Raw genomic sequence first — 27936 nt, 5'->3', positions numbered from 1 at the left:
CTGTGTGTCACATCAAATGTGAGTTTTTGTAACTTAACTGGGACTAACAATTGAAAAGGAAACCAAGGGATGGTTGATAAAATTAGTAGAGAACAAACTTCCAAAAACAAGAATACAAAAAGAACATGACCTCACTCACAACTAGGGAAATCCTACCCAGCTTGAGACCCTGAGTTCAAACTCCAGTACCAAAAAAGAAAAGAAAAGGAGAGAAAATGAAAGAGGGAAGGACAAAGGAAAGAGAGAGAAAAGGGAGAGAAAGGGAGGGAAGAAGGGAAGATTATACATATATACAAATATAGGTGTGTTGGTTTACATATATATATACATGTATATATGTCCCAGGAAGCCATTAAGTACAATCCAAGTCTATATATAGAAAAATATGATCTTGATGTGAAACAGATGACTTTATTCTCTTCCAATACACTCTTAATGTATTAATGCTTTCTCTGTAAATTAAAAACAAATGAAAACTCCACTAACATTCATGAATCATTTCAATCTGTTCTTTTTTGCAGATTTACTGTATGGCAGACTGACCTAAGATGGCTGGGTCTTTATCAGAATAGGTCCCTGAAGCCAGTCCAGAAAGTCGCCACCGGTGAGTGTCTCCTATGCGTCACGAATGCTCTCTGAGCCTAGTGGTGGATGGAGGGCAGCAAAGATGCCCCACACCATTGTTCCCCTCTCACTTCGGCTGAAGTCTATGCTTGGGAGACACTTCCTGGAAAATACTCTGTAGACTGCCGTTACAAACTCTTCAGGACTGCTTCAGTCCTGGAAATCTACATAGTCATCCGCTACAGAGTGCTTTCCCTGGGTGTCTTTAGGGTTGTCTTGGGGTTTTTTTTGTGTGTGCATGTGTTGTTCTGCTTTGTGGAGATGGGGCTAGGCTGTGAAGTGTGAACTGGGTATGGTTTTAGTCAATGGTACCATAAAATGTGCATCCCAGTTAGGAAGATGGCAAGATGAGAACTGAGAGGAAAGGCATGATGCCCAGAGGCCCATACTGGAGAACCAGTGAACCCAGAACCTTCCCCGTCCTGTTTCCTGCCAGATGCATGGCTGGGCCCAGCTTCCCTCTCCTATCTCTCCAAAGTCTTCTGTTTCTAACATTCACATATTTGCAACAAAACTTCCAAAATAATTAGACACTTTGACTAAGAATAACCAAACTTTGAAGAAGATATACTTTAAAATGTTTAACTTTTTCACACCTTCTAGTTTCAGATGGACACACACAGCGTGTTTCACTTTTGTTTGTTAAAGAACAGGTGTTTTACCAATTCTGCCACAAACTAGCAACATCGTCCTTGTTCTTGTAAAAGAATCAAGGCCCCATTTCAGGCCAGGAACACTACTAAAATGCAGAAAGACCTTCTGAATTCCATAGTACCCCTTTCAAATATTACAATCTACAGAACTCTGATCTCATCGATTTCACCCAGCACTGGGCAAACAGCATTGCAAGGCTTGTATAGGGCCAGAGAGTTGGTGTTGAAATCTCAGGACAAATGAGGAGAGCCTGGTTATTAGCACATTTGAAAAGAAAAGCCTTATTTCATGGCTTAAAAATCTGTAGGTCTGAACCATACAATGTGGCAGCCTCCAGATGGCCATTTAAATTCAAATGTGAACGATGATGAAGTTAAACTTAATGTTCAGTCCTTCCATTGGGCAAGCCATAATTCAAGCACTGAGTCCTCATGGGTAGGCGGTAGACAACACAGAAACAGAACGTGTCCCTCCTCACAGAAAGGTCAGTTGGACAGGACTTCTAGAAACAAAGTTGCTGGTAACACATTGAACTCTCATTGCCACTGGGAAGATTTGTGTGCTTTATACACAAATTGGAAAGGTTAAAGTATTTTTGAAATTCTAATTTTCTTAGTGTTAAATTATCTGGGCTAGAGCTCTCATCCATCCTTTCCTATATTTTTTTTCCTATTTAAATATAAGGGATTTGGTATTTTTGCTATTCTTCTAATGTTTTAGGTTCTTGATTTCTTAAAAAGTGCAATGTACAAGTAAAATTACTCTGCAGAGCCACAATATATTTACCGGAACATGGTACATCTGGACCTGCTTCGCATGTACTACGTAGGGGTTAAATGACTATTAACATTTTTATGATTATAAGGGCCAAGAGAATTCACTTTCTAAATTTAGAGGCTGTGTGTTGCTGGCAGCAAGAACTTTTAGCTTATACCAAAAGCGTGGTGACCTTCTCCCAACATTTTACTGTCTAAGACTTTTAAGAAGACTTAGGTGATGCAGTCATTTATTACATGCCAGGAAAGTCTAAGATCTCCCAGAATGCAATGACACACTGCCCACCTGGTACGGACAGCCAGTTACTGAACAAGGCCTTCCCCACCTTTCCAGACTTTGAACATAGAATAGCCTCACCCAGCAGCCCTGACCTCGGGGCAAGGTGATTCTGTGTCCTCCAGACACAGAGGATCAATACTCCAGGAAAACACAGAATAACTGTGCACACAAGATCAGGCCTGGCATAGTGGTTCCCATCTCTAATCCAGGCACTGGGGAGGATGAGGATTTTGAGTTCAAGCCTGGTGTGGACTACATAGTAGACACTGTCTCAAAAGGGGAAAAGACAAAAGAGAAATGAGTAAGGTCATGACAGCTGAAATCAGAGAAGAGAAGAGGAGAGAGGAGGGGAGGGGAGGGGAGGGGAGGGGAGGGGAGGAGAGGAGAGGAGAGGGGAGGGGAGGGGAGGGGAGGGGAGGGGAGGGGAGAGGAGAGGAGGGGAGTAGTCTCTTGATCAGAATGTGGCCTAGAGAACTCAGGGAAAGTCCCAGGTCAGCAGCAAGCACTTCGTTGCCTCTTTGTCTCTCCAGTGAGATTGGGAGACTGAAAGGGGTGGAGGGCACAGGATGGAACAACTGTCAGAGCTGGAGGCGTGGTTCAAGGGGTAGAGCGCCTGCCTAGCAAGCAAGTGTAAAGCTCAGTGTTCAAATACCAGTGTTTAAAAACAAGAACAGAATGAGAGTCCTCTTCAACAGTGTGAAGCAGGAGATTTTCTTCAGCAGACCCACAACAATGTCAATTTTGGTCCTTAATGACAGAGGACAACAGCATCTCCATAAAATTATTGTGTAATGCTGATGGACCAATCCTAAACTGTTTGTGGATCCTTGTCTCTGCTTTGCATACAATGTGTTTATCTGTACACAACCCAATGAATAAAGAACACTGGAAATGGTCCTGTGGAAATTATTGACATCAGCTAGGCTCAGGAAAACTGAGTCATAGAATATGTCTCCCTGGACTCCTCCCAGCATTTAAGTATAATTAGATGGAGAAATTTGAACAAACATACCTGAATTCAAGAGTGAGAATGTAATTTCACTTATAGATTCCATAACATATCCCTTAAGATAATATGACAAGTACTTTAACATAAAAGATCTAGGAAGAGATTTACATAACCTATTTTTTACCCTCATAGGGAGCTATTTCAAAATCTTCTATATTTAGTCTTTTTTTTTTCTTTTCTGGCTTCCATGTGTCCCCACCCAGCATTCCATACTGGCTGGGAATAAATATGTATAGATATAATATACCCCAAGAGAAAGTGCTTCTACTAACTTTCTCAGCAATTCATGCTAGCAATTAAGCACCCTTAAGCTAAATACAAAAACTCATTTCACAGGAAACTTTTATTCAATATATATAATTAGTTTTAGTTAACTTTATTAATGCAATGTCGCAAATCAATTAGGTTTGCAATAATCAGATGCAGGAGGCTCGAGAGGGGCCATCCCTCTCCCAAGAGGGGAAGGTGACAGGCAATTTCACTGGGAAGGAAATGTAATTAGATTTGATAAGTCCTGAATGTGGAGCCAGGCACACATCCAAGCCAGAGTATGTTGTAGGAGAAGGGAACAGAGGGGAAAAGGCACGGCCTACAGAATTCCGTCTCTGTCCTGACTACAGGGTTTATTTAGAGAAGGCTTTGTCATATCTGAGGGCCAGCCTGTGAGCACAGCCTGAGGTGAGCCCTCCTTCCCACAGACCCACCACTCCCCGAGGCCTCCTATTGGAGGCTGCACACATTTCCTTAACTACCCAGAGCCCAGTGGTAGACTCAACTACCATGATCTAGACATTAGCTCTGGAGCAGATCTGGGGTGACTCTAACTTTTCTCTCCTCTCTATCTGAAGTAGGAATATCAAAGCGGCATCTAGCCAGGGCACATCCTTCTGAGCAAAGGGGACGTTCAGCATGGCTTGTCCCGTCGTTCATTCAGTGAGGGTCTCCTGACACCCACCACCAACCTGTTCTCAGATAAGAGTCTTGCCCGGCAGGGTACCAGTGGCCAGCACCTGTAATCCTGACTACTTGGGAGGCTGAGATTGGGAGGTCTGTGGCTGGAGGATGGAGGATGAACGTTATCCTAGCTATGACAGGAAGCCTCATACAGGTGGATAGCATTCCAGGCAGGAAAAACAAGAACTGATGTCAACAATAAGCAGCAAAACAGGACTGAAGGCATGGCTCAGTAGAAAGAGCACCTACCTACCAAGTGTGAGGTCCTAAATTCAAGTCCTAATACTGGCAAAAAAAAAAAAAAAGAAGAAGTCTCTGGTTTCAACACAATTTACAATCTCATGCAGCAGGTGGAAGAGGAAAGGGGTGTAATCTTAAAACCTGGGTGCTCATAATGTTTAAAATGCCTTGAAAAAAATAAATAAAATGCCTTGAGATAGGGTGAAATATTCTACCAATTTCAGATTTTAAAAAGAAATGTTCTGAAAAGAAATCAGGTCTACCACTCAGGGGCCTGCGGCTGAGCTTTTTTGTTTAAGGCTAGTGTACTGACATTTGGGTCACAGCTCCACTTCCATGTTTTTTGGTGGGTAACTGGAGGAAAGAGTCTCACAGACTTTCTTGCTCAGGCTAGCTTTGAACTGAGATCCTTAGGTCTCAACACCCTGATTAGCTGGGATTACAGGTGTGAGCAGGGGCACACTGGCATTGCCTACAATTTGACTGTTAGTTCTGTATCTCTGGTCCTGACAAAAAAAATCTCTTCAAGCAATAGAGTCAAGGCTGTACACCATTGTCATAAGACTGTTTTTAGTAAAATTTCTGCCTCCTTAGATGCATACAATACACCAATGTACTTAATAAGTGGTAGGACTGATTGCACAATCATGTCATCTAGAATTTTTCCCCCTTACATAAAAAGACCCATCTAGGATCCCATGTGTGCCGTTCATCCACATGCAAGATTAAAATCATTTAATGAAATATTTCACAGACACAAAAACTGTGGCTAGTCCGAATGAGAGCAAACTATTCTGACTTTGGGCCATTTTTTACCGATATTATGTTTTTCATTGTCCCAATGCTTTTTACGGGCCCTGCAATTCTTTGAGATTCCCTAATGAGGATTAGGGAACAGGCATATTTAACAATCTGTGTTTGCAGGTTGGAAACAAGAAAATGAAGACTAATAGTTTCTCTCCTGCTAATTTGATTCTCTACAGCTCCTCTCCTCCCAGCTTGGGCAAAAGAGTTTGCTGCTATTTCCGGCAGATGGAGGCAAGGGAGAAATATGGGTCTGTGGGTCTGGCGGCCCCATAGGCTGTGATGTCACGGTCTCCAGTGAGCCTCTGCTTCACAGCATCCACCAGGGATATTTGAGAGCAGGAAAGGTGCCGTGCTCTGAGCAGGGGCGGGGAGGGCACAGTTTCTAGTAATTGCTAGGAAGTGCTGTTGCCTGAAAGATGTTGAAAAGAGTGTGATTTCTGTGTGTGTGGTGGGGGCATGGCTTGAACTCAGGGTTTGGGCACTTTCCCTCAGCTTTTTTGCTCACCACTTGGCCACAGCTCTACTTCTGGCTTTTTGGTGGGTAACTGGAAGTAAGTCACAGACTTTCCTGCCTGGGCTGGTTTTGAACTTTGATCCTCAGATCTCAGCCGCCCAAGTAGCTGAGTTGACAAGATGTCAGCTACCAGCACCAAGTACCCTCATTCTTATTTATTATAAGAAAATCTTACTTACTGTTTTGGTCTTAAACAAGTATATTTCAAATTGCTCTAAACTTGAGCAAATCAGTAATTAAATACTCTTTACTAGGAAACATTTTTAATATTAGAAATATCAGGCCACACAAAACCTAGTTTATCCTTGCTTTTTCCATGAAAAAAAAAAAAAAGAAAGTAATTCCTCCCCACCAAAACTAGCAATTTAAGAGAAGCTGTGACTTGTGTGGATTCTATATGTTGATGCAAACTTACTTAATGTCGTGTTCACTCATCTCTTAGCCTTAAAGACTTGGACAACTTTCAATCAATATAGAACTTTCTGAACACAGGTCACAGCTGTACTGTGCAGCACACTGTATCTTATCAAGGTGGTTTTTGTTTCAGCAAATTGAACTGGCTCGTGCTTAGAGAACCCACTAACCTCTGCAGAGAGACAGAGGGAGGGGAGGGAGGAACAGGCCTGCAGGCCCCAGGACCCCAGCCCAGACCCACCACAGAACTACTCGGTGGGACCTCCCTCATCTGCCCCATCTCATAGTGGAATGATCCTTCCCTGCTCCCACCAATCGAGAAAGGGGGCTATGGAGAGAGGGCTGTGCTGACTTAACAAAGATGTGGAGGTTTGCTCTGAATTACCAGCGGTTTGCGAAACTGCAACATAACCCAAATGAACAGTATGAGTGGAATTCTAGGTCCCAGGGAGAGTTCACAGTACAAAGGCAGTCATTTATTTTTAACTGGGCAGAAGTGGACTTCCGGTGTGCCCCTGTTTCCGGCATCATGTCTGTAAGGATGTTGAGAACACACCATACAGAACCCAGCAAAGAGTATGCTCCTTCCCTATGCAAACACTAGCAAGCTAGACTGCGTTGACCTGATCTTGAGTGCAGGCAAATCTCCCAGGTACGGTCCGCTATTGTAACTGCAGAGTGTCCTCGGAAATTGCTGTATGCAGACTGGACTGCCAAAGTCTAGCCCGTCTCACAAACCCTTTCCACCTCTAAGTCAGCATCTGGCCACTGTTCAATTTCCTTATATCCTTTCTTTCAAGGTAAAATAAGGCAATTCTAGTCCTAGATCCAAATGGTACTGAGGTGAGGTGAGTGAAATTTTACCAGGATTCTACCTGTAAATAGGCTAGAATGCTTGATAAGAAATGTACTCATTATCTTGCCCATGTAATTGTAACCCCTCTGTACAGTATTTTCACAATAAAAAATAAATAAAAAGTTTAAAAAAAAAAAGCAAGCCAGTCACAACTCCCTTCAAATCTCCTTCACACAGATTTCTCTCCAGGAAAAGAGAGAGAGAGAGAGAGAGAGAGAGAGAGAGAGAGAGAGAGAGAGAGAGAGAGAGAGAGAGACAGAGACAGAGACAGAGACAGAGACAGAGACAGAGACAGAGACAGAGATAGAGACAGAGACAGAGACAGACAGAGACAGAGAGACAGAGAGACAGAGAGACAGAGAGACAGAGAGAGAGTGCAAGTGGACTTGCTTAGGCGAGTTCATGGGGCTTTTTTTTCTTTTTGATTCCCTGAATTTGAGCAGCTTCTTGCCCTCCAAGTTTTTAACTGCTCTAAAAAATATCACCTCTCAAGTTGACTCTTCCTTGAGTCCAATGTTTTGTCTCTGGCATCTCACATGTAGGTCATCGACCAGATTAAAAAGAGAGAGTGATTTCAAAATACCTAAATGGTACATGCTTCTCATTCAAAAAAAAATTAAATAAATAAGGAGGGGAAAGTAATCTCTGCTCCAAGAATGACTCATCTCTGAGCCCTCCCAGGCTGTGATCTAGTTCTGAGCCTGAAAACTTTGGGCGACCCTGGCGTTGGGCGGCCCCGCTGCTAACAGCTGCCCCGGGAGGCCCCTAGCCCCCCGCTGTGCTCTGTGCACACCTTATGGGTGGAGAGCACCGGAGCGGACCACCGTCTGTCCACTCACGGTGCTTCCCTTCCTAATCAACAATACATTTGGTTTCCACCCTTTGTCAAGCACAGACCGAACCCAAATGTGGAGTTCAAGCTACTGTCTTTCTTCCATCCATTTCTCCCCAACCAAGTATCCAGTGCCTAAAATCTTACTGTTGCTATTTAACTGCTACAATCGAAGCACTTTTTTTCCATGTAAGTGAACACTGTGCTAGGATTTAATTACAGGTTATACGCATACTGGGCAGAATTATAAGCTAACATCATTTGAATAATAGAAGAAGAGGGGCTAGGAGAGGGATGTGCAGGACAGAGAAAAGATTATTTTTCTGTCTCATTTTCAGTGAGAAACGTTGCTAATTCATATGCCAGCAGCCACAGACAGAAACGGCAACAGGAAACAGAGAAAACTTAGCTACTTCCAATAATGTGGCCTGCAGTGTGAATTAAATTTCATTCCACTGCAGAATTAATCATTGTGATTCTGTATACCAACAGTGAAAGGCATTTATTAGTATTCTGAAATCTTAATTTCAAGATCTATATAAAATACTCAACTTTTTTTGGCCTGCAAATACATAGAAAACACATTTAAAAGAATATATATATATATATATATATATGTATGTATGTATATATGGCTGGGATGGGTTATTTTCCTTTCTGTTAAACATTAGCCTATGCCATGGGCCCGGCTGATGAGCCAGATTCCACTTGCAAATGGTTGTGTTTTAGTAAGGAGGAGTGGGGCTGAGTGGGAAGCCGCACTGGACCAGCTCGAGCTTCCGTCCAGTGGCAAAAACATTATGCAATGATGCCTTTTAAGTGGAAGGAGCCTGGTAGCACCCCCTTTCGCCTGGCGACCCATGTCCCACTTCCTCCATATGCTCCAGGCGCAATTAGAATCTGTGGCGTACAAACCCTGGAACCATCCCCAGTAAATTACAGCTTTTATGTCTGGGATATTTGCAGCCACTTCATTTAAATATGTGCACACAGATGTGTGTATGCAAAGAGTCCCTTTTCACCCTTTCTAATCAGGATGATCCCACAACAGGGAACTCTCATTTCCAGGTTTCTAGGAAGTTCCAAACCTGGGCTACGACTGACCTATAGAGGGCAGACTTAAATGGGCCTGCAGGTAAGAATGAAGCACAGAGAAGGCTTTGGGGGTTTAATCTGCTGTGGGGACCCCCAGAGGGCTAGCCCTGCCCCTATGGTCTCTGGCCTCATGCATTCATGTGTGGAATCACACTGGAGATTATAAAGTGAGCCTCCAAGGACACTAATTTTTTTACGCTAGTACGGTGTGATCCCTCAGGGGAGTTTTATTTAAAATCCCTCATAAAAGTGGTTTAAAAAAAAAGTGGTATTATAAATGAACTCGATGAGAATTAATTCAATCACTTTTTGTCTTGTTGCAGTAGAACAAAATGGATGAAAATTTAATGATAAAGCACAGTTCTAAATGCAGAGGGGAGATGTCTATTTTCACAGGCATCTTGCAGAAGATAAATTTTGTTCCTCTGATTTGTTGCCTGGCCGAGGGAGGAAGTACTCAAGCCTACACAAATAGCAGGGCAACCTGCTCTCTTCCCAAATGGAAGGGCTCCTACCAAATGTCCTTCATCTCTTAAAGTGCTGTGGGTTTTTGTTTTGTTTTGTTTTTAATTTCCTGGTGTTATGTTTTAAACAGATTCTAAATCTTCAAACTATGCACTGAAATTCTAAAGTCTTAGCTGGTTATTATTTTTTTAAATAGGTAATACAGACCTCTAGTGGTTGAACAATTTGAAAGCCTCCACAAGAAAAGGAAATTGTGCTTCAAGCAGGACATCGGGCCCTGGCAATATTTGTGCATTTCAAAGGAACAAACAAAATCTGAAACTGTGCTAGAAGACAGGTGGAGTAGCCTACCTTTCAAATGTCAATTCCTCCCAAAGAGCAAAGAAAGGCCCAGCAAAGAAGCCTAAATCAGTATTTTTTCTTATTAAAAATTATGTACCTGAGCCAGGCACCAGTGGCTCACATCTGTAATCCTAGCAACTCTAGAGCTGAGGTCTGAGGATCGTGGTTCAAGGCCAGCCCATGCAGGAACATCTGTGAGACTCTTATCTCCAACTAACCAGCAAAAAAGCCCAAAAGTGGAGCTGTGGCTCAAGTGGCAGTGTGCCAGCCTTGAGTGAAAAAGCTAAGAAACAGTGCCCAGGCCCTGAATTTAAGCCACAGTACTGCCAAATGCACACACACAATCATAGTAACAAAAGATGATCTAAATGGAACTGAGAAAGATTTGTGTTATGTGAAGTTTACGTTTTAAGTTTTCTTTGCATTACCTGGGACTTTTCTTCCTCTAGACTCCAAAATCTCACCCTGGGAACATTATCACCAATGGAAGCCAACCCCAGGGTCCTGGCTTTAGGCTCTGGGTGAGGGGTACAACCGTGCTGGTTTACAGGAAGGGGAAATGGTGAGCCCCAGGCACCAGCTTGAGTGATTCCTATCTGAGCCTCTATTCTAGAGCTGCTCAGACTTTCATGGCTACCAGGGTAGTCTGCACGTGCAACTTGTGGGTGAGGGGTACAGTAGCTCTGCTGGGAACTATCCCCCACCCCACCCCCCAGGAGCCAAGGCAGGTCCCAGGGAGCAACTGGCCAGCCCTTATTTTCTCTCTTTCTACTAATGTCTTCCCTCTCCTCTTTTGGATGCCCATGGCATATTTTAGATTTAAGTTTTTGAACGTATGAAACATTTCAGACTCCCTTTCACTTCACTCTGTACAAATACCTCTGAGACTTGGTTAGGGAAGTTCTGGGAACCAGACATTGTGCTTGAAGATTGGACCCACGGTGGTCTGTGTAGCGGGGCGAGTTCCCGGCCACTTAAGCACCCGACGTGACAGCGCACTTGGTAGCCGTCACTGCCTATCTGATTAAGATGATCATGAGCTGGGAGAGCAGCTGTGATCAAGTTTTTGCACAGCCATAGATGGGCAGAGGAAGGCCCAAAGAATATTACATCATAAAACCAATCAGAATTTTTTTAAAGCAGAGCTGAATCCTTCAGAGTCAACAGACAAGAGTTAAGACAGAAGAAAATGGATTTGCGGGGGGTGGGGGAGGGGACAAAGCTACTCCAAGTCTGCCTCTAAATAACTCCCCGCCATAGCATGCTGTCAAGCTTACTTTTGAAATCCATAATCTAAGAATTTATGTCATGGGGCAGTCCTTAAAAGCCTCTTGCAAACTTTTAGCATCTAGTTTCAAATAAAACATAATATACTAACAAGCGGTAGCATGGAGGGGGCCATGAATTATCATGGGTGCCCAGCGTGAATCGTAATTCACAGGTTTGGCTCAGACATGACTTAGATGAAATAATTAACTATGTACAGTACTTAACAGTATAAAAGTAATTAATCTAGCTGCCTTGCCGTGGTTTGGCCTAAATAAACATGCCATAAAAAAGCCATAGGATTCTTTTTTTCAGTCACATTACTATATTAGTAGGCTGGAATTTTAATGTCAGAAGAAAGACATCTTTCCTTAACACACACACAAAAATCATACTCTTTTCAAATGTTAATATAGTGCTTTTATACTGAGTGAATACCATATTTTGGTAATTATGGGCAGATGCTCTCAATTAATAGTTTTATGCCTCCTTTTTACTTCACAGTTTACTGACAATGACTTTGAATTAAGGTGTAAATAATCAAATGCAAGCTGTCTATTGAGGCCTGCACATCCATTCCGCTGATGGTGCTACAGTCCTGTGGTGGTATCTTTGGCAAACTCTGTACCCCACGGGCTCAAGCTGGAAGCAAGCTAAGCACTTTTGCATGGCCCGTAGGCCCTTTGCCAGCAGGTCCAAAGGTGAAGAACCAGGCCATCAGTTGGCAAGAGTGCAGTAAACAGAGCAAACCTTTCTGTTTGGACAAGAGAAAGGGGCTTGGGTGTTTCCTGCCAGGGCAAGAGAGGTCCTCTGAGCTCAGTCCTCTTTCACAAAAGCCAGCTATTCTGTAGGTGTGTTTCTGCGCCTGAGGTTATAGATTATAACACCTCTCCCATATAATATTCATCTACTAATCACTGTAGCATTATCCCTACCTCACAAATTGACAAAAGGATAGTAGATGGAGTATAGGCATAGTTATGTGTCTCCCAAATAATAGGTCATTGATCAATCACTAGAGCATTATCACTAACCCATAATCAACAAAGAAAGAGATGAGGCTTAGTAATTCACCCAGCATCAAATAACAGGTTAAGATATAGGTCAGAACTCATACCCAAAGACTTCTCCTTCAGGCCAAGAAACAGTAACAAGGACCCAAGCTCTGGGCCCACCAAGAACAACTAAGAAACTGAACATACGTGTGAATCAATGGTTTTCAGGACCATCACCATCAGATAATCGAGGGCAGTGGTCCCCAAGGCAGGATCCAAAGATTCCCTTCTAGAGTGAGCTTCAGGCCATGATGGGAGAAACACAAATGTAGGTGGGGCTCCCAGCCCCCGCCCCCCAAGGTGAAGGGATAGAGCTGGAAGGCCTGAGAGGCCAGAGGTAAGAACGCACAAGGCAGAGCCAGAGGGAGGGAGATACGCAAGGAAAAGACCCCCCTGTGTTTCAGTGCTTGTGGGTGACTGAGGAGCATACAGGAAATGAGACCCAGAGATCCCTGGTAACCAGAAATGGCTCCTGTTCACGCCAGCCAGCCAGCCAGCGTGGAAAACCTCACAACTCCTCCTGGGCCTCAGGCAGCATCTTCAGAAAGGTTTTGCTTCAGGAAAAAATAAAAATAAAAATCATTCCCAGACGAAATGCTGCTCTGGTCTGACTTAACACAATTTCAAAACTAGAGCCAAAAGAATCAAACAAAACCACTTACCAGAGCAGGACAGGAGACTTGATACAGACAAATCCCTACTACCCAACTGAGTAAAATCCACCATTCATTGTGAAACTGCAGACAAGAAGCCATACCCCAGTAATCCAGAACAAGAAAAACAATCAATAGAAACAGACCCAGTAAGGACGCAAACAACAGGAATTATTGCACAAGGATATGAAGGGGTTGTCCTGACTGTGGGCACGTTCAAGGGGCCAGCTGAGAGCTGAACCCAGTAGAGACACCGAAGGCACACAGGACCAGAGCCAAGCTTCTCTAGAAGGAAGCCACCCTGAGGGAAACTTGAGGCTCTCTCGTCACAGCTGTCCGACAGTACCCACAAATCTCTTCCCCACGTGCTCAGTTCAATCTTGGCAGCCTACTGCATAGATGTTTGCTTCATACTAGCACTCTCAGATGCAAGCGTTCTTTCCAGAGGTGGGCATCAGCTATTGTGTAGCCCCACGCCCCTACCTCTTGAACCTTCCCAGCCTGTCTCTGGCTCACGGAGCAGATTCCACTGCCTACCAACAAGCATCCTTCAGCCCAGACTGCCATCGCTAGGAAAGCTGCCCACCGCATGGTGCCCCTATCAGTCAGAGAACATTCGCATCATCAGACCACCACTTTCCATCTGGGTTTCTACTTCTAACCAAGGCGCAAGGTACAACAACATCAACGACATCCTTCCACTCAAATAAGCAATTAATCAAAATATGCATATTGTCCTCTTACAGAATTTGAAATAGTTTCACAAGCGTTAACCTATTTTTTTTCCAAGAAAGCTGAAGAATCAGCTCGCTTGTTCAGGAAGTTTTGAGGGCTAGAGCCCCAAACCATGTGTTACTACATTCTACCCTCATCCAAGATTAATCTGCTACTCCTTTAGTCGAAGTATTTGCTTAATCAATAGCCGATACCTGCCTGCAGGGAATGAAGATTTAATGACTTGCCTAAGGTCCCAATTTCTAGACAGGCAAAGAAAAAGACCCCGAGACCCTGGCCCTAATGCTAGGCTAGTGTTTGTAATAAGCCTTCTTCTTCTTCTTCTTTTTAATCCCTGTTAATATTGCAATTGACTGATTCTCATGCTTCAACTTCTTAAGTTCTGTTGCTCGTTCATTCAGAACTCTGGCCTTACATATTAAGATCCCACCTCAGCACCTGCCATGTCTCTTCACTCCTAATTCTGATTGCTTCCATTCAATGACATCTTTGTTGTTGTTGTTCTTGTTGTTACTTCCTGGCTTTTTCTTCATTTCTGTTTTACCCTGATTATCCAGGACAGGCTGTGTGCATCGTTTGAAAGCTCTGATGTTCTCCATGGAAAGGCCTTGTGAGTGACCTTGTTTGTCTCCCACTGAGTTGCATAGCACGACTTCAAATGTCTCACTCAAACGTTAGCCATTTGGCACGGGTATACAGAAAAGTCTGCACTCAGAGATAAGAGAGGTCCACGGAGTTTCCATAGTAAGAGAATCGAATTCTTAAGGGGAAAGAGGGCCGTGATGTCCCCCAGCAGAGCCACTCTTTCAAATGTCCTGGTGTTTTTCTTCCTGAACCAGAATATAAGAAACTTGAAGGGAACCAACAAGCTATTAAAACTGTGGACATGGAATTTGGGTCATAGAAATCTATTGGCATTGCAATGTAGAAAGCTTCCCCCTCCGCACAGGAATGCTCTTTCTGGGCTACAGCAATGAATAGCATCCACCCCTGTGGGTGAGAAGAGCAATTTTTTAGTGGCAGGAAATCAAGCTGTGACAGAACTCTGGTTTGCAAAGCTACGCCGAGCATCAGTTTTGTCCCTGGGTACATGTTCCCTCCCTCTTCTTCACTCTGCTTGGGTTAGTTCAAGTGGAGAGCTGATGATATGTTGTGTGCTGCGGAGGTTCCCCAGAGAAGAACCTAAACATGAACGCAGGACTGGATTTGCATTCAGGTTCTGTCAATGCCATTCCAACCCCATGCTCGCAGAGGGGGCGCTCTCTGGGCCTCACCAAGAACACTGCTGCACCACCAGAGGGCAGAGCTTGACTTCCGGACTAGACGGCTGCCTCCCTCCCTACAGATCTGAGCGTCACCAGCCATCAGAGAGGGGACTGGGGACCAGTCAAATAAGTACCACCACCACTGGTATCCACCTACTAGATTCCCCTCCCACTGCTGAAAATGAAAAGGAAGCATGTGTACCGACGCGGACAAGAGCTCCAGAAGGCAAAGTCACTCCTGATTGTACATATGTATGCATGCATGCATGCATGTAGATACAAATATATATGTAAATATATGTATGTGTGTATATATGTAACAGGCTGAAGCACTACATATACAAGGTCAGAAAATCTAGGGACCCATTCTCTCATCATGCTTCCTTGTCTGGAAAAAAGAAATGGCTCTCATAGAGATTAAAACATTCAGCATGACATGCAGCCTATAATAAATTCTCATTTAAATATCAGCCATGTTATACACTTAATGATCAGCCACTAATTGTGAGTTAGATATAAAGAGGAGAATAAAGTAATTCTATATTCAATGGGCTTAATTAGGCCCTTATCTACCACTCTGTGTTCAAGTGTCATCCTGGATGAAATGGACATTTTCCCAGGGACATCCTTCATCAGCGTACCACTCTTCCTTCCTCTGTGGAAGGGCCAGAGGGCATCCCTGTCCCCTGATGCATAGCTAATGATGCAGAAATAAACATTTACATGCTCCTGGGATGTCTACATGTTGTCTGATGTAAACATTTCTGTAGGCTTGAGGATGAGAAGTCATGTTCTCCCTCTTAGTTTGATTCATAAGCTGTACTCTTCTCATAAGACACAAGGATCAAAAATTATTGAGGAGAGGAAAAAATAAACCAAAGATTTCAAGCAGCCACAATTTTTGGCTGGAACTAAGTAATTGTTACAATTTTGAAATCACAAAGGAGCTGAAGTTCAGCCGTGCTGTTTTATAAAAAACTAGAATGTAGGTATTTCCATTGTACCTGTTTATCATTGGAGATTTCTGCTGGCTCAAGTGGATTGTGTTGTCTTTTCCCTACTAGGCCTGCTCCCTGACCCCAGTTGCTTTGGGGCTGTGAGTTATAACTGGGTCCAGCAGCTGGAAGTACAGGAGGACAGTGTGAACAGCTCACCACAAAGCAGCAAAAGGGTTGCTGCTATGGCGGAGCTTGGGAAGAATGGACTTGACATCCACAGCTGCTCCCTTGAACAGTTTTGCTACTTGTGATAAAAGTGGAAATGCCACAGGTGAGGAAAGTTTCAGGGACAAGGCTGAGCACCAGAGTTGGGCTTGGGTGGCCCTGAGGACTCCAACAGGTCCTCCTGCCCCGCCCCCAGGGACACAGAGACACCTTCCACCCACTCCACAAGCCCAGGGATGAGTTCTGCCTTACATTTCGAGTAGAAATGAACCGGCCAAGTGCAAGCATTGCGCATTCTCTTATTCAACTCTGCTGGAAAGAGCTCTTTTTTCTTTAAATCCTGCTCAGATTGCATAAAAAATACCAGGGATACATTTCCATTTCAAATCTGATGGGTGACATCTGTAACCTGATATTGAGACTCACCAGCATCTCACCTTATGTTTTAGTTGTTAAAGGGTTGCTTACTTTTAACTGGCCCAGCATCCAAGCCTCTTATCACAAGCTCTTTAATTAGAGAGTATGAGGAGCTGCTGCTAAGTATGGTCTGAATTTTGTATTACAGTCAGTGGAAAGGTGTCATTTTAATGTTTACATCCTCAAGTCAGGTGGAAATTCAGGAGGACTGGTGAGAAGTGGCAGCAGCGTCCCCCTGGATGGTACTCCAACTTCTCTCACTAACTGTGCTTGCCGTGGGAGCGAGCGTGTGGTCAGGGAGTCCCCAAGTTCCAGCATCTCTTCATGGTGGTCGCGCGCGGCCCTACCGGGAGCGCCACGGGCGGGGTGCGGAGGCATTTACGACCCCCTCATCATCCATCACGGCTTCACCTCACCACCTTCTAGACGGCCAGCCAGGCCCCACAGCCAGGGGCTGAGGGCATGTGCCGGCTCAGAGCGGTCCAGTTTTACCCCCGAGCTCTTCCTACCGCCATAGTCTGACTCTCAAGATGGCGGCATTACGCATCCTCCTTCCCTCCCTCCCAGGTGCAGATCTTCCTTTCCATGGCAGTGTGGAGACTGAACCTCTCTCCACCTCTTGTAAGAGGTGAAAGGAAACGTTTATTAGCTAGCATCCTGCTAGGCAAGCTTACACCAGCCCTGAATGGGTAAAAAAATGCACCGTTTGAGGCCTCATTCTTAAGCGGTCCTTGGGAGTTTCTCCATGCTTCGGTGTTGTCTCTTGTGTTGGCTTGGTTTGGTTTGATCTGTGGTGCTGAGTTTCGAACTGAGGTCTGCACTTGCTAAACAGGTACTCTAATGCTTCTGCCACACCTACAGCCTTTCTACTCTAGTTACTTTTACAGTCAGCCCACAGTGTTTAGCGCCTCGGTGAGACCATACTAAAATACTGTAATTGAGGGTACTCTGGTTGTTCCCTTAAATTTATTTCTGTGGATAATAATTATAAGCCAGAGTCTCAAAACTTTCGCTGCCTGTAGTGCTATGTTTTTCAAGCAGTACCTGGAGAGGTCCTTAAAAACAGGCTGCTGAATCTACCCTCAGGTCTGGGGCTCCTGAGCGCTGATGGCTGACACTGCTACAGTGCAGCCCTGGCCAGGCCCAGACAGTGTGCTTCCCCTGCAAGCCCAGCCCAGGCCCAAATCACAAGTCACAGGTGTGGCTCACATGACACTCCTCTGGACAGCACTGACTAAGGAGTCAGGACACGGGGAATGGCGGAGAACCGCGAACAGTGGGGCACCAAACCCTAAAGGCTTCAAGCACTCTGCAAGCCAGACAAGATATCTGTGATTGGATTTGGACCAGAGCCCTGGTCTGGGGCCAAAACACCCCTGGTCACTGTCTTGAGTGGAGAAGTTCATTTTACTTTTCCTTTCAGCACTAATAAGTACCCTGGGATAACTTTTTAAGATACAAGCATCACATTACAATCATGAAAAGTATTTCTGCCGGAATCTGGAATTAACTTTTTTCCTTCATCTTTTCAAGACGGGAGCTTTCTCTCACTAAATGCCTGTCACTTACCCTCATGTCAGAAAAGGCTTGTGTTTTTATGTCTTCCATAGTCCTGAGTTTACCTGTGTCAAACCATGAAACAGAAGTGAGAACAGGTGCTAGTGTTCTCATGCTAAAAACCTGGTAATATTTAAGGAATAACAAAGTAAGCGATGGCATTTACCGGTGTTGAGTGTGTGGCTGGTTAGCCAGGCCCCCTCTCTGTCTCTGCCAGATGGTTCTGCAGTCTCTCAGATTTTCGAGGCATGCAAGACTATAGTTTCACAAAAAGCAGCACTAAGGTCATGTCAAATCAACATAATTCTCACCACATTTCCTTCCTTGGGACACCAGGCCCTCAACTCTTCAACATTGCTGTGATGTTCTTTACTAGCTCTCTACCTTCAGTTTCATGTTTCTGTAGGATCACATGAGCCACATTAACTAACTGTTAACCTTTAAAAAGTTATTTTGCCTCAAAAAATCTGAGAGGCGGTTCATGTAGAATGAGCTCTCTGGACAATGAGCACACACCACAGTTAGAGAACACAGTGATCTTAACTCCATAATTTGAGGACATGCGTCTAATTCTTTAGACCATGAACCCATCTTTCTGTACCTCTCACCTCTTAGTGACAGTAAGTAAAGCAGGAGCCTGAAACTCTCAGCTTGAGTCATAAATGGGACAGAGCTGTAACCTTGACTCCACGCCCAGAAACATGGGAGAGAATAAAGAAAAAAAACTGTGGCCGTAATAATTTTATATGGCAGGTTTTTCATACATCTTGAGTCAAAAGTCAAAAGTCTTCCATTTTGTTGTCTTTAATACAGAGTTCATCTATTCATAAAGAATGTGACTAAGTTCAAGCCTGTAATCCTGGCTGCTTACGAGGCTGAGATCTGAGGATCCCAGTTATAAGGGCGTTTTTTATTATTTTTTTGTGATTGGTTACATAAATTTCGCAAATTTCACAGTATTGTGAGATAGTTAAAGTCACAAACACATTCTAACCTTCATGAGACAAACTGTCATAGTGTGGTCTATAAGGTTTGTGAAGTCTATGAGCTTTGACAATACAGCTGTTTCTTCCACTTTGGGTGATATGTGCATTTCTTTTCTTTTGCTTAGTGCTAGCTGTTCCCTCTTTCCTTCTCATTCCCTCCCTCCCATCGCTGCCCTTGAGTTGCTTAGTTCGTTTTCATCAATGGCCAGTGCAGCTGATAGGTCCCTCTGTTGTATGTTTTCCACTATGTCCCTCTGATTCTGTGTCCTCCTCCTAGTTTCCCTCGGATGTGGCATATATATACCATATATGTGGTCAGCAGCCCAGGGTCATTTGGTAATGATACAAGATGAGTGGAGGTCCTTTGTTTTTTGCATCCTGTTTACTTTGTTGTATCAAGGAAGATTTTTCCCAAGTTTGTAACAGACTCACTTTAGGATGCTGCCGTCTACAGACCTTAAGTGATTGCTGAAGGACACCCAGCTAGTCAACGGGGAAGCCAAGATTAGAATTCTCATCTCCTTCTCTCTTGTCCAGGACTGATTTTCTGGTTGTGATTCAAAGAATATTCCTACTGCACTCAGAACTTTTGAGAAAAATGGAAAACTTTACTGAGTATTCATTCATCTAACTTCACTTAAAATTTGTTCTGATGACCAGGCATGGTGGCAGGAAGTGAGGCCTTATTTCAAAACTCAAGTAAAAGGATCTGAGGGTATGGCTCAAGCAGTAGAGTGCCTGCCTAGCAAGTGTAAGGCCCTGTAAAGCCCCCTTCCCCAAAACTAAACTAAATAAGTAAAATTTATAGTTAGGTGGTTTGTATGTTTAAAACTTTGATCTAAAGTAAATTGTCCTGGAAACAACTGTCCTGTCTAGCATCAGATCATACTGACTATAAGTTCAACCAGGCACCAGTGTGGCTTATGCCTATAACCCTAGCTACTCAGGGGGCTGAGATCTGAGGACCAAGGTTCAAAGCCAGCCATGGCAGAAAAGTCTCTAAGACTCTTATCTCCAGTGAACCACCAAAGAAAGCTGAAGTGGAGCTGTGGCTCAGGTGGTAGAGCTCTGTCTAGCCTTGAGCACAGAAGCTCAGGGACAGCGCCAAGGCCTTGCGTTCAAGCTCCAGGAACAGCACAAAAATACTATTAATTTCTTAAAAATGCAGATTCATTCAAGCTTTCTTTCATGGGCAATCATTTTCCCATGGCCCCCTTAAAGTGGGAGCTCAGAAGGAAGATAGTTTCTGCCACTGAGAAACATTTCAGAGATGTAGACGTGCAACGGTTTCACAAGCATTGTGGGGGTTTCCATTCACAAGATGACAACGCATCCATTACTGCAGCCCACACCGGCTGCCGCCCCTTCCTCATCTAAGACCTCCATGCCCTCAGAGGCCACAGGATCCATGTTATGAAAGCAGAATTCCCTCCCTCGTGGCTGAGATGTTGAGCTGTTGAAATGGGGGTGACTTTTGTGGGGACATTCTGTGAGTTCATATGTCAGAAGAATTTGGGAGTCTAAGAGCACCGGCATTCACTGATGCTGAGGCTGTCTTCCAGCCAGTTCCCGCTCCCCTCCTCTCCCAGCCTCTGGGACCTGCCTTCCCCCAGGCTTCAGGGACTACAGTGGATGTAAGACCATGGTCTGCTCACCTGACACGCCAAAGGAAAGCGTTTAAAACCTACGAGTTGGACTCAGTTGTATTTCTTTTGTCCCTATCTTTTTTTTCTAAAATAAAATAAAAATATGAACAGCCAAGTGTTTGGGATAGCAACTGAGTTTTTTAAAATGTAACTTAAGAAGGGATTCCTAAAGCAAGGACAAATTTAGTTCTGGTTTGGTGCTCCATTTTTGAATAATTGCCAAGAAACTGTAATGTAGGAATGACATTTTACTCCCTTTCATGAGGCTGGGCATCTGGGGTCTGGAGTGGTTTTAGATGAAGCAAGAGGTAGGCTGGTTGGGAATGGCTAAAGACTTAACCACCATCACCACAGGTGAGCACAGCCGTGGATGCAGAACACAGAAAGTTGGTTGTCCCGTTTTCCTTCCCCGGGGGGGGGGGGGTGTCAGAGCACAGTGAGTGGTCTTAACATGGGAAGAGGACCAGGTGCCGTCCATCTCAGACACGTCACAGAGCCATTCCTTACATACCTAATATATGCTTACATCAATGATTTTAATAAAATCTAGAGTGGAGAGATTGAACAAAATCCTCTCCAAGGGATGTATTTCCCGGAGATGAAGTTCAACCAGACCCACCAGCTGTGGAGTGGTGACTTCCTGCACATCTGACTCAAAACCAGTTCGACATCTTTTCCCACCATGCCAAGTGCTCTGCCTGGCACCTCTGTCTGTGGCTGCCAAGATCCCCAAGCCTGCAGCCAGCTCAGCCTGGAAAGCCCTGGGTTCTTCCTTCACAGACATGTCTTCTGCACGAAGTTTATCTGCTCCCAGCAACCTAAGTGTCTCCTCCACATTAGGTGCACAGCAACTTAGACACAAAGACGTCAATTGAGCAGTTGTGAAAATGCTTTATTTGTTGTTGCTCCAAACCGGGTCACATGTCTCACGACGGGTCAGAGGATATACAACTGAGATAAAGATACTCACGCTGGATGCCAATGGAGCCAAAGATCTAGTGATTTCACAATATGGGAAACGGGGACACTAGACCCGTATACTGAAGGCAACTGAAACCCGGCTTTCTTGGTTAAAGACAGGAACTAGAAAATCCAAAGACTAGAAAACTTCAATAGACCAGAGTGGTTAGAGGGCCTGATTTAGAGTATCTGCAAGGAAAAAGAGTATGAGTTGAAAATGAAGTTCATAAACTGGCATAAAAAGTCTTCTGGAAGCAGAGTTTCACAGCCTGCCCCCATCCACTCAAGCCGAGGGAGAGAGGGAAGAAGGGAGGGAGGGAGGGAAAGAGGGAGGAAGGCTCCACTTGTTTTGTGGAGCCAAAAGCAGAAAGCAACTCCTACAAACTCAAGTGAGAGTGGACTAAAGGCACCTTTGCTGCCGCGAGCCAACCTGTGTGTTTGGAGCAGATGGGAAGTCCCCACCTGGCTGACAGACGGAAAGTTTGTTCAGCTGTTTAAGATTTCCTTTTACCCATACTTCAGAAGAACTGCTTGGAATGTCTAACCTTTAAATGGCAATGTAAAGTGCTTACCAATGATAAACCATTTTTTTCTCTCTCATGATTTTTTTTTACTGCTGGCTGCTATGAGTCCATGCTGGCCTGACATCCAAAAGACAGAGAAAAATAATCCACACTTCACACTTCCCATGTGAAACACACCCAGTGCTAGTGCTTTGACTCATTCCACTCCTACAATGATCATGGACAACAAGAATCTCTTCCCACCTCACAGATGAGGAAACTGAGGCTCAGGCACCTACAGCCACAGATGTGCATGGCCTAGGATGATGGTTGTCTAGAAGCAGAAACCCAGCTCCCTTCTCCCGTGGGAAACGGTGCACTGGGATCTGCGTAAGCAGGGAGTCTGGGTACAGGACGCGTGAGACCCAGAAATAGGAAGACAGGAAGAAGGAGGAGATCGTCCTGTAGCTTTTGCATCATCATTGAATTTATTTTTCACAGATTCATGAAACCATTAGAGTTGTGTCTGTGTGAGTGAGGAACCACTCCTGTGCCCATTACATAATGGATAAGGCAGATTAAGCATGCGTTTCCCCTCAAATCCTTCTCATTTCTGTAGGGTCAAAACCTTCAGTCCTTCTAGTTTTTGAAATAACAAAACACGTGGTCATGATCTGTAGTCACCTACTGTGAAATAGGACGCAGAACTTCTTATATCTGCTTAACTACAACTTAGCACCAGTCAGCTCCTGTTTTGATCATCTTTCCATCTGCCAATAGCCCTGCTAGCAAGAGAATCGGGGTGTCACTGAAACACAGCTACGGTCCCTAAACCTCAGCGTCTGCGAGCCTAGGAGGCTCTGGTGCTCTCCCTCTTCCTCGCTCTCCTCCCCTACCCCACTCCTCCCACTTTAGCTTCTCTCCAAAACAGCCTCCTTCCTGCTCCAAAGAGGAAGGGGCTCCCACTGTCCCTGTTTGTTCATCTCAGAGTTCCATCCTTCTCCGTTTCCCAAAAGCCTTGTTTAGCTGGGGGAGCTTACACAAGTAGCCGTAGAACCAACTGGAGAAAGGCCTGGGTGTCACCTTCTCATCCAGAAAGGCCTGGCGCTCACTGAGACCCAGCAAAGGGCCACGCAACCTTGAGAATTCTCGAGAGCAGTTTCCCGTGGAAGCTGCTGCAGGCACTGAGGCCTGCATGTGAAGATGCCACCTTGGCCGTGCCAGCCAGCTGGCTGCCTTCCTTCCTTCTCACCACCATCTTCCCACCCAGCACACTCCCCAGGCTGGGTGAGCAGCAAGCACAGACATGCCCCTGCCATGGCCCTGAAGTTCCTGTCCCCAGCTAGACTTGAACACCAAGGAAGAGAAGGGTATTGGCCTGAGCTTTTGTGTCCGTGACATTTACACAGCATAAGGATTCGGGGACTATGAGATGGACGGACCGACAGACGGGCGGGCGGATGGATGCCTGCCGGATTGCTTTCTGCACCTCTGCTTTACATCCCTACAACTCCTCTTCCCCTTTCTTCCACTCTCAAATGTGTGTCCTTATTAGGTGAAGAGTCTTGGTCGTTATAAAAATGCATATGTAAATTTTTTCCAATTAGGGCATTCAGTGCTTTGCCCAGAGTCTCTGAATATAGGTTATATGTCATTAAAATAATAAGCCGTTCAGTAAATTTCCTTGGCACTCCCCTGGCTGTGGAGAGCAATCCTTTCCATGTTCGATGCTGTCAGTGTGGATCTGTGGGGATGAAGGAGAGACTGACTCAGCTGGTGAGAATGGAGTCTAGAGCTGTGCTTAAGCTGGTCCTCTCTCACACACCACCATTCTCTCATCCTACACCACCATCCATGTTGGATTTCAGACGAACAAAATCCTACTTGCTCCTAACATGGGATCCGGGGATCCACCTGACACCTCAGTGTAGGTTCAAAACGGGCAGGAGGCAGGAGAGGAGACTTCTTCTTCTTACCCTGACAGCTCAGGGCTCCCACGGGATTCTTGTGGATTGTTTCCCTCCCTATTTTTCAGTGTCCTTTTGCCTAAGCTGAGCCAAAAAGTTTTAATTTCCAATTGTAGACCTCACTGGGGCCTCTTTCAACTCTTGAGATTCTTCAGCCTTGACATTTCTGATTTTTGCAGCCTAGGCAGAACACAGCTGATGACAACTAGATTTTAGAATAGCAAATCAATAAATTAATCTCTGTTAAGGCACGGATGACAGCTAGCCCCTAAACCTTTCATGTAGCAATTAACTTTCAGTAAAGAATATCTATCTAAGGAATCATTCTTCTATACTGGCAAGAGTTCAATAACCAGAATAAAATGGATGGAAAGAGTCGGCAAGGCCTTGGGGGTTTGGGGAGGCTGAAGAACTAGTCAAACCTCCCTAGAGCCTGGTTCAACAGAGTTCATCCTACTTTCTGTCTTCATCAGCTTCCTAGACCATGAGTCTCTGAAAGCACAGTGGGAATCCTGAGAGTCTACCAAGTTCAAGGCAAAGGACTGACAGGTTCAGTAACCTATCATCCAAGTCCCTGCCCCTGCCTTTAGAAATTCAGGCACACCCATCACCCTTTGGGTGGGACTTCCCCTTCCTCCACCATGAAGACAAGATGGTGCCAGTCAAACCCAATTCCCTATCCACCACGTGGCCAAGATGGCGCTGGCTAGACCCAACATCGCCACCATTTCATAAACACCTGCAGAATTCTTTGTGGCTCTCCCTCTGTGTGTCAGATTCTTCCTAAGATCCTAAAGAACTAGTGATCACCCAGGGCCTCACTGTAGTTAGGGTTTGTTGGCCGAGTTTTGACTTCATTCATTTGACATCTTTGAGCCACAAATAGCCTTCGCCAACTCCACCGCTGGCCAGCAGGATGAAGGCTGGATATTCAAAGCAGACCCCGCCTGATGAGGCTGTGAAACTACGAAAGGAATGCGATTCCCTGAGGTACTGAGCCACACTCCGATTCCTGCTAATTAACCTATTTCTCAATAACCTGAAGTCTGGCCACTTAAGAAAAAACACATCATTTTTATACCAAAGTACAGATTGTGAAATGGAATTAAGTGTTTCATGGCTATGGTGTGACTACATCACACTTGGAAGATAACTAGCCTCGCGTACCTCAGGAAAACTTCTCCAGTCATTCTGAATAACTTCATTTGGTAGAGTTTTCTATGGTTTTGGTATGCAAATGGATTTAACCACATTGGAATTTATTTCTACTTCTCTAGAAGATATTCACCAAGTTCTACAAAGGTAATGTGTTCTAGAAATTAAGTGTGCACCTTCAACTCCAGCTGTTTACTATGTTTCCTCAGAAAACTACAATCATTTCTTTCTTTCTTTTTTGGCAAAGACAAAAGTTGAGTTACTAGACTTATAACTGAGAAATGAAATTGCTTACAACTGGAAGTTACATTTTCTTAACTTTTATATCCCTACTTTCTCCAGGTGCATTTGGTACAGTGCCTGAGACCATTCGCCCAGGAGGTTAAAATGATTCTCAACTCTTCCACTGAAGACGGCATCAAAAGAATCCAGGATGACTGCCCAAAGGCCGGGAGGCATGGCTACATATTTGTCATGATTCCCACACTCTACAGCATCATCTTTGTGGTGGGGATATTTGGGAACAGCTTGGTGGTGATTGTCATCTACTTTTACATGAAACTCAAGACAGTGGCCAGTGTCTTCCTTCTGAACCTAGCACTGGCTGACCTGTGCTTCTTGTTGACTTTGCCCCTGTGGGCTGTCTACACGGCGATGGAATACCGCTGGCCCTTCGGCAACTACCTGTGCAAGATCGCCTCTGCCAGTGTGAGTTTCAACCTCTATGCCAGTGTGTTTCTGCTCACGTGTCTGAGCATTGATCGCTACCTGGCCATTGTTCACCCGATGAAGTCCCGCCTCCGCCGTACCATGCTGGTGGCCAAGATCACCTGCATCATTATCTGGCTGCTGGCCGGGCTGGCTAGCCTACCTGCTGTTATCCACCGTAATGTCTACTTCATCGAGAACACCAATATCACTGTGTGTGCTTTCCACTACGAATCTCAGAACTCCACCCTCCCCATAGGACTAGGCCTGACCAAAAATATCCTGGGCTTCACGTTTCCTTTTCTGATCATTCTGACCAGTTACACCCTGATCTGGAGAGCCCTCAAGAGGGCTTACGAGATCCAGAAGAACAAGCCGAGGAACGATGACATCTTCAAGATCATCATGGCAATTGTGCTTTTCTTTTTCTTTTCCTGGGTGCCACACCAGATCTTCACCTTTCTGGATGTGCTGATACAACTCGGTGTCATCCGTGACTGCACTGTCTCCGACGTTGTGGACACTGCCCTGCCCATTACCATTTGCTTAGCCTATTTCAACAACTGCTTGAATCCTCTCTTCTATGGTTTTCTGGGGAAGAAGTTTAAAAAGTATTTCCTCCAGCTTCTGAAATATATTCCCCCGAAAGCCAAATCCCACTCAACTCTGTCCACAAAGATGAGCACGCTTTCCTACCGTCCTTCTGACCACCTGAGCTCTTCAACCAAGAAGCCGGCCCCCAGCTTTGAGGTAGAGTGAGGCTCGCAAAGCCGGTCTGTGAAGAGACCCAAAGAAAGGACCAGGAAGAAGGACCCAGAGGAACATTCCTCCCAGGCACTTTGACACCAAAGGAGCAGCAGCAGCTTGCATTTACACAGAAAATGGATTGAGTCACTCTGAATAAAAGTGTTTCCCTCCCTTTGCAGCAAAGCAAAGCCACAGTTGACCACGATTCGAACAGCATCAGTGACGGCCACTCAAAGAATGTTGTCAGAAACTGGTGGCTGGTGTGGGCCTGGAAAATCCCACTAGCAGAAATGCATTCTCCCCAACCTACCACCTCCCAACCACATACACACCACCACCTCCTCAGGTTCTGTGAGTTTTGACTTCCACATAAAGGCACAGAACTAGCAGCTGGACAGGGGAGTTCAATGTCATTCTGCTCAGCTTCCAGAGGACAGGAAAGCTCTGGTGTCTGCTTAGCTTTCAGAGACTGTGGCCTACTTGTGCCTCTTACTGTATATTCTGTACAAAGATTTCCTACGTGAGAGTTGTCGATTTTCTGAACCTTTCATGAATTCAGCCAGTGTCTTTAAGAGGCACATTGCTGACCACAGCACCATGGCCATTTGTCTTGGTGGTGTTCCTAAAGTCTCACATGAAAGCTGAACTTGTAAAGCTTGTTGTCTGTATTGTACAACTGTGGCTTCCTAGTCAGGTCCATTTGCCTTAGTCCGTATCTGAGAAATGTATATAGTTTGTGATAAAAAGATTGTATATCATAAAGTATGCTTTATGTCTTTACAAAAAAACTATCAAAAGAGTATCTATATTGTTTGAGAAAAGTACATAGTCTAAATATATGTGTATCTCTAAACTGCCGTCATTTGATTTAAATCTGACAAAGCTGTATTTCCCTTGAAATAAAGTAATTTTATTGCAACATATCTAATCTTCATTACTTAAAATAGATGCTGATTTATTTTAAAAGTAACTACAAATATTTTCATTCCAGCTCAATACAATGAGCAATTTATTATCAGTTAACAGATTATTTTTGTATCCTGCGATCAAAAAGATAAAGAGGAAAGTTGTTTGTTTTACTGAACAACATGGTATAAACACAACATTCTGAACTTCTGCATGTATTTATATAACACCAAAGAGTCCACATTCTGGGAGATAACGATTTTTAGATGTCCCTTATATAGTTACTGGCAGGAATATCACATCTCCTGCTTCATTTTTGTTTAGAGTTCCTTACCTGCCTCACTTGTGGAATTGGCCTTGATGGCTAGCCTCTCTGATTCAGTGA

At 44.5% G+C, this 27936-nt stretch overlaps 2 protein-coding genes across 3 annotated transcripts in view; both read left to right on the top strand.

The window, feature by feature from the left end:
* The first annotated feature begins 521 nt into the window (after positions 1–521).
* Positions 522–27564, top strand: LOC138837654 (type-1 angiotensin II receptor). 2 transcript variants are annotated; one of them, XM_070036610.1, is made up of 2 exons: positions 522–604; positions 25533–27564. In XM_070036610.1, exon 2 carries the CDS (start codon positions 25578–25580, stop codon positions 26655–26657), a length of 1080 nt encoding a protein of 359 aa, XP_069892711.1. In that variant the 5' UTR covers positions 522–604; positions 25533–25577; the 3' UTR covers positions 26658–27564. The 2 variants fall into 2 exon arrangements, with proteins under 2 accessions (XP_069892711.1, XP_069892710.1); XM_070036609.1 differs by lacking the exon at positions 522–604 and adding an exon at positions 16021–16105.
* LOC138837652 (carboxypeptidase B-like) overlaps positions 16030–27936 on the top strand; it is a 63523-nt gene continuing 51616 nt past the window's right edge. The window contains exon 1 of the mRNA XM_070036608.1: positions 16030–16105. The gene's annotated coding sequence lies outside the window, so the exon portion shown is untranslated. The remainder of the gene's footprint in view (positions 16106–27936) is intronic.

The sequence above is a fragment of the Dipodomys merriami genome, unplaced genomic scaffold, assembly GCF_024711535.1.
Source record: "Dipodomys merriami isolate MVZ:Mamm:240054 unplaced genomic scaffold, mDipMer1.0.p SCAF_273, whole genome shotgun sequence".
NCBI lineage: Eukaryota > Metazoa > Chordata > Mammalia > Rodentia > Heteromyidae > Dipodomys > Dipodomys merriami.
Note: the sequence above shows the minus strand (reverse complement) of the source record. Positions and strands in the feature narration are given on the sequence as shown.